Source organism: Papio anubis, chromosome 4 (assembly GCF_008728515.1).
Source record: "Papio anubis isolate 15944 chromosome 4, Panubis1.0, whole genome shotgun sequence".
NCBI lineage: Eukaryota > Metazoa > Chordata > Mammalia > Primates > Cercopithecidae > Papio > Papio anubis.
In genome coordinates, this window is record NC_044979.1 from 114,831,278 (window position 1) to 114,840,228 (window position 8,951).

The following is an 8,951-nucleotide window of genomic DNA, read 5'->3' on the forward strand; positions in this document are numbered from 1 at the left end:
GATGAGGGGACACCAGAGAGTAATGGGACATCAGAGGGCAGTGAGGGGACACCACAGAGTAATGAGGGGACACCAGAGAGTGAGGGGACATCAGAGGGCGGTGAGGGGACACCAGAGGGCGATGAGGGGACACCAGAGAGTAATGGGACATCAGAGGGCAGTGAGGGGACACCAGAGAGTATTGAGGGGACACCAGAGGGTGATGAGGGGACACCAAGAGTAATGAGGGGACATCAGAGGGCCGTGGGGGGACACCAGAGGGTGGTGAGTGGACACCAGAGAGGAATGAGGGGACACCAGAGGGCAGTGAAGGGACATCAGAGGGTTGTGAGTGGACACCAGAGAGTAGTGAAGGGACACCAGAAGGTGGTGAGGAGACACTAGAAGGAAGTGGGGGACACCAGAGGGTGATGAGGGGGCACCAGAGGGCAGTGAGGGGACATCAGAGGGTGGTGAAGGGACACCAGAGGGAAGTGAAGGGATGCCAGATGGTGATGATGGGACTCCAGAGGGCGAGGAGACACCAGAGGGCAATGGAGGGACACCGATTTATTGAGTAGCAGAGCTGAGGGAAGGCGTAGGATGGCTCCAGCTTCCGGTCAGTGGCTACATGGTCAGTTCCTGCAGAAAGAGACAGTCATGTTGGGGGAAGCGTCCCCCAATAGAGCCAACATCAGGACCCCTCGAGGCCCTTGGGGACAGCTCGGGGGCAGGGAAAGGGGCCAGTGCTCACCATGATGGCGTTGACAATGTCACTGTGGTTGTCTCTCAGAGCCCGCACGGCCTTGGCCCTGGACACATTGGCCTGCGCCATCACCAGCTCAATGTCACGCAGTTCCAGCCCCGCCTCGTCCACCTAGGGTTGGGAGAGCAGGGAAGTGGCTGGAGCTGCTTGAGGTCCCTGGGGCAGAGCCCCTGTGTAACGCCTCCCACAACCCCCAAGAGGTCCTGGAGCCTCTGCACCTCACCTCTTCCTCCTCCTCCTCTTCCTCTTCCTTGCACTCCAGCCTCACCCGGGGCCTGGGTGCTGACTCAGGGACCAAGGCCGAGGGCTCTGAGGGCACCTTAAACTTCTCAGCTGCAGCTTTGTGCACTTGCTGGGACAGGTCCTCAATCTGCAACACGGAAGACGGCTGGGTCAGTAGAGCCTGTGACCCCCCTTGTCCCCCGTCCCTCGGACCCCCCAGTCCACCACAGCCTCCACCCAGACCTTGGCCTCGCCAAAGACCACATAAGTGTCTGAGGCTGGGCTCTTGAAGACATCAGGCTTGGCGATGACAAAGAGGATGTTCTTGGACTTCTGGATGGTGATCCTGGTGACTCCCTGAATCTGCCGCAAGCCCAGCTTTGACATTGCCTGGGAGTAGAGGGCAGAGGGGGGCTCAGACCTGGTGTTGACCCACGTCGGGGGAGGAGAGCAGCACAGTGCCCAGGAAGGCAAAGTCTCCACCGCCAACTTCCCCAAGACCTTGGGCTGGTGGTTGGTCCCTCCCCATGAGCCTCAGTCTACAAGGGCCCTCTCATGACATTCCAGCCTCAGCTGTTTAGGGGAAGGTGTGTGGGTTACTGGCATGGATCCAAAGGCCCCCGATGGATGGGATTTCATTAGCCATGGAGTGTGAGGGTCTTGGTAAGGATGTTCCCCACACAGATGGTCCCAGGCCTGAGGTCCCAGGGGAAACCACCAGCCCACCTTTCGGGCCTTCTTCTCACTGCGACTCTGCTTGGCTTTGGCGATGGTCTCCTCACTGCTGCCTGCTGGGGCCTGGGAAAAGGTGAGGGCTGAGCATCCGTGGGTGGGATGTGGGGCCCTCCCAGAGGCCCACCCTCTTCCCTGGACTGGGCACCTGGGCTGGACACTGCGCGGTCTGAGGAGCCAAGATGTCCTGCTCGTCCAGCTCGGCTGACGACTCCCCGTGGCTATCCGAATGCTGACCCGAGCCCAGGGCCCGAGGCGAGTCTGGGGAAGGGGAGAGGTGTGAGGATGGCCTTTTGCTTCTAGGTGGTGGGGAAGGGGATTCAGGACCCTGGCCCTGCTGCCACATCAGGGCCAGAGGAAGCAGTGCCAGCTCCCCATGGTGGCTGTGGGGTCTGGGCCCCCCACCCCACCACCTCAGGGGCCCTCCAGCCCGGGACAGCTCTAAGGAAGAGTCCAGTTGACCCAAGCCCCAGGGCACTTCAATCCTACCCTCCCCCTTACCTTCCTCCAGGCTGTCCTCGTCCTCTTGCTGCTCGGGGGCCGAGAGCCCTTGAGGGCCAGCTGGGCTCTGGGGCCCAGAGGGAGGAGGCACTTGGCAAGGCGGCGAGATCTGCAAGGCCAGGTCTTTGGCATCCATGGAGGCCACCTTGGGGCTGAGGAGCGGGGAGTGAGGCAAGAGGCTGACTCGCGGCCCAGTCCCCAGAGGCTGTGTGGTTCCTGAGACAGCAGCAGCGGCAGGCTGGGCTCCTGCCTGGGGCGTTGGGAGGCCCAGAGAGCCTGGGGGCTCCTCTTCTTCCACGGAGTCTTTCTGGAGGTCCTGGCACAGACAGGGGGCTGGGGGCTCCAGTGGGGGTAGGGCTGCCCCAGCAAGGGTACCAGGAGCAGAAAGATCAGGGCCCAGGGGCCTGTCCGGGGGTGCGCTGGGCAGACCCTTGCCAAGGTTTTCTGGGGGCTGCAACAAGAGGGGGCCAAGGACACTGGGTGCTTTGTGGGGTCGCTCAACACTGCCCAGACCCAGCACAGGCTCCAGCTGCTGGGAGGTTGGTGTAGACATCGGGGCAGGTGCATCAGGGCAGCCTCCCAGCACAGGCTCCTGCTGCTGGGAGGTTGGTGCAGATGTGGGGGCAGGTGCGTCAGGGCAGCCTCTGTCCAGCCGGGACACAGCCCCTACTGAAGATTCTGGGCAGGAGTCCAGACTGGCCTCTGTGGCCACAGCTGAGGGAAGCGTGGGCTCCAGTGTGGACTTGCCACTCAGGCCTCTTCCTTCCCTGGCTGGGCTCAGGAGCCAGGCCTGGCTGACCTCAGGGCAGGCAGCAGGAGGTGCCTCGGGGACCTCCCCTGCACCTCCAAGTGTTGACCCGGGTCCATGTTCCTGTGCCGGTGGCTTGAGGCCTCCTCCCTGCTGGTTCTCCACCTCCAGGGTCTCCTTTTGGGGTGAGTCAGGCTTAGCCCCATCACTTGTGTGCACTAGGGCTTCCAGACATGCTTCCCATCCAGGCCTAGAAAGGGTTTCTGCTACTTCCTCCCCAGCACCAGAGGCAGGCTCAGGGAGACAGAGGGCCTCCATGCCCAAAGTCGAATCCGCATCTTCCTGTGCGGCCCAAGGTGTCCCAGCTTCTGCAGCTGGCTGTGGGTCATCCTGTTGGACCTGGTCCAAGGCTGCAGGCTCCGGTACTCTAGAGAGGGCTACATTCTTCTCCTCAGGTGCTGGCCTGGGGCCTAAGGCCGCACCTACTTCCTGCTGAGCCATGGTGGCCACAGGCTCTGTCCCTGGGGTGCAGCCTGCTTCTGCCTGCAAGGTCTGAGGGGTGGCCACAGCCAGAGGCTCTGGACCTGAGGTGGGGCCTGTGTCTTGCAGAGGCAGAGGTGGTGTCATAGCAGAGTCCTGGGGTAAGGTGGGGTCCTCTTCAGCCTGCTGGGGCACAAGCGAGGCTGCAGCTACAGGCTTCGGGGCTGACGAGAGATCTGTGTCTTGTAGGGGCAGAGGTGGTGTCACAGCAGGGCCCTGGGGTAAGGTGAGGTCCTCTTCAGCCTGCCTGGGGACAGTTGTGGCTGCAGCCACAGGCTTCGGGGCTGACGAGAGATCTGTGTCTTGTAGGGGCAGAGGTGGTGTCACAGCAGGGCCCTGGGGTAAGGTGAGGTCCTCTTCAGCCTGCCTGGGGACAGTCGTGGCTGCAGCCACAGGCTTCGGGGCTGACGAAAGATCTGTGTCTTGTAGGGGCAGAGGTGGTATAATAGTGGGGTCCTGTGGTAAGGTGAGGCCTTCTTCAGCCTGCCTGGGGACAATCGTGGCTGCAGCCACAGGCTTCGGGGCTGACGAGAGATCTGTGTCTTGTAGGGGCAGAGGTGGTGTCACAGCGGGGTCCTGGGGTAAGGTGAGATCCTCTTCAGCCTGCTGGGGCATAAGTGAGGCTGCAGCTACAGGCTTTGGGCCAGAGGGGAGGTCCAGCCCTCCTTCTTCCTTCAAGTTCTGAGGAGAGTCTGGACACAATGTGAGGCTTGTTTCTTCCTGTGGAGTTGGAAGTTTTTCTGCAGTGACAGACTCTTGGCCTAAGATCTCGCTGATGCCCTCCTGGGAGGGCTGAGGCATTGCCATGGCAGCAGATGCTTGTCCAGTGGTGGAGTCCGCTTTTTCCTCCCCAGCCTGAGGGTTCACCCTGGTAGCCGCCTCCACCTGGAGGCCTGGGGCTACCTGCAGAGTGTGAGGGGTCACAGTGGCAGTGGACTCCTGGCCTAAAGCAAGGCCCTCTTCTGTTACTTCTGAGATCGATTCCTGTCTCTGGGAGAGATGGGCCCCTCTGTCTGAGGTCTGAGGCGCAGCTTCCAGGGCCCAGGACATAGTCCCTTCCTGAACCTGCAGCCCCTTGGCCCCACCTCCGCTCTCCTCCTCTGTCTTCTGGACACTGTCCTGGAGGAGGGTGGCCTGGGCATGGGGCTCCCCACTGTACAGCCTCTCGTCATCTGCCTCTGCGTAGGAGGCTGAGTCCGAATCAGAGGAGGCTGCAGAGGTGTCGTCTCGGAAGGCAAAGGCCTCATCCATGCCCTCCGTGATGGACAGGTCAGACAGCGACTGCAGGAAGGAGGCGGACGTGCTGTCCTCCTCACCCTCCCCAGCCAGGTCCCCACCTGGGTCGGGATCCGCCACAGCCTCCTCTTCTTCCTCTGGGGATAGCGGTGTCACCTCCACTGCCTCCACCTGGAAGATGAGGCTGCCCTGGAAGGGTAGGAGGGCTGCAGGGATCATCGGGTCATTGGCCAGGAAGTCCAGGTCAAAGAAGTGGCTCTCCTGGCCCCAGGAGGAGCTGCTGTCTGCAGAGAGGCTGGACTCAGAGGAGGGGGGCTCTGGGGTTCCGGCAGGGTGCAGCTCTCGTTCATCCGCCATGGACCCCTGGGGGGACAGGCCCCAGCCTGAGGGGAAGTCCAGCCCTTCAGCTGGAGCCAGCAGGCTGAGGGAACAGGAGGGTGAAGAGGCCCAGCTGTCCCCATCGGCCGTAAGGTAGGAGCCCGAGGGTGAGGGCGGGGGCGAGTCCAGCAGCTCATCCCACAGCTCAGCCTCTGAGTCCCCCGCATCTCCAAGGGGCCCACAGCTGGGAAGCAGGGCATAGGTGGTCTTGGTGGGGGTGGAGGGAGGTGTAAAGAAGGAATCAGGGTCTGGGGAAGGGGAAGGCACAGAAAGATCACCCTGAGAACACAACTCGGGGGGTGGGTCTGGGCTTGCATGCCCACCCTCCCGGTCCCTGAGCGCTGTCTGGGCAGCCCTGGGTGACAGGAGGGCTTGGCACGTCTCCTCTCCCATCACAATCCGGGGCTCCAGGGTGGCCGGGAGAGGAGCCTCGGTGGACAGAGCCTGGGAAGACAGGCCCTCAGGGAGGAGCATGGGGCTCGGGCCGCCCTCCCCTGGATTTGCCCAGGCTGAGGGTGCCCCACCAGGCCCTGCATCCCAGCTGGCTCCCTCAGGCTGGGGCCGGGCACCCGGCTTGCTGGGCAGGAACGTGAGGGCCAGGTGGCTGGGCCCTGGGGTCAGAGCACAGGGCTCCCGCCGGTCCCCTCCCAGGATGGTGGTGGCAGCAGCTGCATCGCAGGACAGATCTGTGGAGATAGAGAAGATCGTGAGGTGCCCCTGGATGCATCTCCCAGGCAAGGGCCAGGCCTGGGGAGATGAATTTCCGCTGCACAGGGCCCAGAGGAAGGCAGACCCAGGAAGGCAGGAGAGAAAAGAGAAGATGCTGCACGCGCTGCGTTTGAGGGAGAACTTCCAAGAGTTTTGACAGCAGAGAGCAGCTACTAGCAGTTTCCTAGAGAGGGGTTTTGAGGGAAGTGCTGCTGGGAGTCATGAACAGACCTGCTCAGCGGCTTTCCTCAAGGACAACTCAGCAAAGAACTAGCATTTCAGCCTCTCTGAGGAGACTGGATTGCAGTTTTCATTCCACAGAATCAGTGTGGTTCAGCTGGGCTCAGCGGGAGGGGCTGGCGGTGGGAATCTGCCAGGCAGCGCCAGCCCCATCGCATGACCTCCCAATAGATGCGCCACATGAGGCAGGGGGCACCAGCACGACGTGCGCAGCTCGAACGTTCCAGGCTTCATGCCTCGCTGTGCCTCCTCTCTCTGCTGTCCTTGCTACCTACACTTCAGGCCAACATATCAGGGTTTCACCAGACCCCTCTGACCCTGCTCCCCTCCTGCGGCCAGGGAGATGGGGAATCCAGGGGCCACCACACGCAGCCAAGTTTCTGGAGAACAGAGATGAAGTGTCCCTCGGAGGCTTTGTTGGAGCATCTGGCTACAAGGGCAGTGGTGGGCAGGAACGGGGGACTGTGGAGCCCAGCAAGAGCACAGGACAGCTTCAGAGGGCCAACAGCAGCCTCTGGCCAAGTCCTCTCCTTGGTGGCAGCCACCCCATGGGTGACCACCAGTTCCTTCCCGGGTGCTGGGAGTTCCCACCCTGCCCTGTGGGCCTTCTCTGGGTCCCATGGTGCACTCCGCCAACCCCCTGGGCAGGCTTCAGTATGAGGAGGCCGTGGTACTCAGTAAACGTCTGTGCGCTAACACACCTCCAGCTGAGAAAGGAGTCCATGCACATAGGAAGTAGCAGCCATGGGTCGGAAAGGGGACTCAGGAAGATGGAATAAAACCCCTCCGAGGTTGCGGCACACCACACCGCTATGGTTTTCTGCCTCCTGGACTCTTACTGGCCTGTATTTTATCACAGGCGAGATCACATTGCACATTCAGTTTTGAGTCTAGCTGTTTTCACCCAACCTAATCTCATAAGCATTTTTCTGTGTGCTCTAAATGCTCATAAGCCTCATTTTAAATGTCTCCATTATGTCCACTCCCTCACTTGGACCTAGGCCAAAGGCACCTCTGTTTGAAGCATCCAATGAAGGCCCTTCAGAGTCCAGGCCAGGTCTTGCCCAGGGTGGGGGAGGGGCGGCACACAGGGACCAGCTCTCTAGGCTGCAGATGCCTGCCCAGTGGCTCCTGCTCTACTGAACTCACTAGTGACCAGGACATCTCCTGCACCTCAGTTTTCTCATCTGCAAAGCAGAGCCAGGATTAGAGGTGAAGCTTAAAGAAGGGGGGCCCTCTTGCCAGGCTGCTCCAGCTCCCCTCAGCAGCATCAGAGCCCTGAACCCTGAGCCACCAGCCAAAACTCGTCCCCCGAGGGCTTTGCTGCTGGGGTAATGGGACAGCCAGGGCGTCCTGAGACAAGGGGTCCTTTGGGTTTCTGCATGCCTGACACTCAACACCAGGAGTGGGCGTGGCTGGTGGGGCATCACTGGGTGCCCTGAAGCTGGGCTCTTGGTTCTGGTCCCTGGTGTGGCCCCCTGGGCAGGGGAATGGCTGAACTGTTGGGATGGAACAGAAATCAAAGGCCAAAGGTTTTTATAACTCATTCAAGGTCACCAAGCAAGCCAGAACAGAGCCAGCACAAGACCCTGGGGCTGAGAAGTCCGGGCCTGCACTCCCTGCCTCCCACCTAGAGCAGAGGCAGCAGCCTATGTCACCCCAAACCAGGCCCCAGGCCCCAGCACTGGTCCCATCTCTGGGTGACTTCTTGCCCACAGCAAGGTGCCCTTGGCCCTACCCACACATGGCTGACCTCCACGCCAGGACTGTGCAGGCTGGGCTCTTTCTAGGCCCTGGTAGACCCCATCAGCCTCCACCAGCATTTGTTGACCCAGCCTAAGGACAGGTGGTCTGCACACCGGGGCCATTGCTAATCAGGCCACCTCCCCCAAGGCCTTTCACTTTCCAGACCCAACTTAGCCTTTCTTCCACAACCTGGCCCTCCATCCAGGCTTCCCAGGCTCCAGCCAGTCCTGCTCCTCCCTCCAGAGCCATGACCAGTCGCCAGCCCAGGACAGGCCTGGTGCAGCTGAGGACCCTCCCGGTGGTCACCTGATCGTATTGGGGATATCGGCCGGACACCCCGCCTCCAGAACCCACTGCCTCTGTCCAGAGTGGCCCAGCCCCGGCAGGCTGGCAGCTCGGTGCGGACAACGGGATGCAGCGGGCGGGATGCGAGCCCCACGATCCCTGGGTCGGAGGCCAAGGGCTTAAGCCCCCATGTCCTTTCTGGCTCGCGGAGGGCACGTCGTGCGCCCCACCTTCCCCGCAGTTCTGGGAGAGGCGGGGGCAGGGTTCAGATGGAGGGAAGGACAGGGCGCGGAAAGGGGAGGGGACTCGAGGAGATGGGGGAGGGGGTGAAAGGTGAGCGATGGAAAGAGAACCCGGGCTGGAGAGGGGAGACGCTGGAGGCAGGGACGGAGTGGCCACGGCCTCACCTGTGCGGGGCCCGGGTCCGTCCGCCTCGGGCAGCAGCAGCTCGGCGCGGGCAGCCTCCCCAGGCATGGCCTGGCCGTGCGCCCGCCCGTCCCTCAGTCCTTCCGACCCTCTGTCAGTCTGTGCCGCCGCCCCGCCGAGCCTGCGCGGCCACCGCCCCTCGGCCAGGCGGTGGAGGCAGTGGGTGACGTCAGGCCGCCCCGCCCGCCTGTCCCCGCGAGTGAGCGTGCGCGGGCTCGCTGGGCACTGCGGAGGGCGTGCGGGGGGTGGGAGGGCTCCCTCCCCGCCCCCGCCCCCGCCCCCGCCCCACCCGGCTGTGGCCTCCCTCTAGCTGTGCGCGGTTTCGAGGGGGAGCGGGGGTGGGCGCCTGCGCCCGGTCCCGCCCTTTCCACAGCATTAACGAGGGAGGGTTTCAGGGCCAATTGGAAGCTGGCTTGCCTCAGGGTGGCATTAGCCCGTGGCCGG

At 62.5% G+C, this 8,951-nt stretch overlaps 1 protein-coding gene and 1 pseudogene across 1 annotated transcript; both read right to left on the minus strand.

Annotated features, from left to right (window-relative positions):
• The window catches only part of LOC101017092, a 1,232-nt pseudogene extending 683 nt beyond the window's left edge, over window positions 1–549 (minus strand).
• On the minus strand, window positions 530–8,616 carry NACAD (NAC alpha domain containing). Its single transcript, XM_009202991.4, has 8 exons — window positions 8,489–8,616; window positions 2,201–5,788; window positions 1,848–1,960; window positions 1,694–1,765; window positions 1,211–1,357; window positions 969–1,115; window positions 734–856; window positions 530–621 (listed from the first exon to the last, which is right to left on the minus strand). Exons 1-8 carry the CDS (start codon window positions 8,553–8,555, stop codon window positions 607–609), a joined length of 4,272 nt encoding a protein of 1,423 aa, XP_009201255.3. The 5' UTR covers window positions 8,556–8,616; the 3' UTR covers window positions 530–606.
• Between the last annotated feature and the right edge of the window lie 335 nt (window positions 8,617–8,951).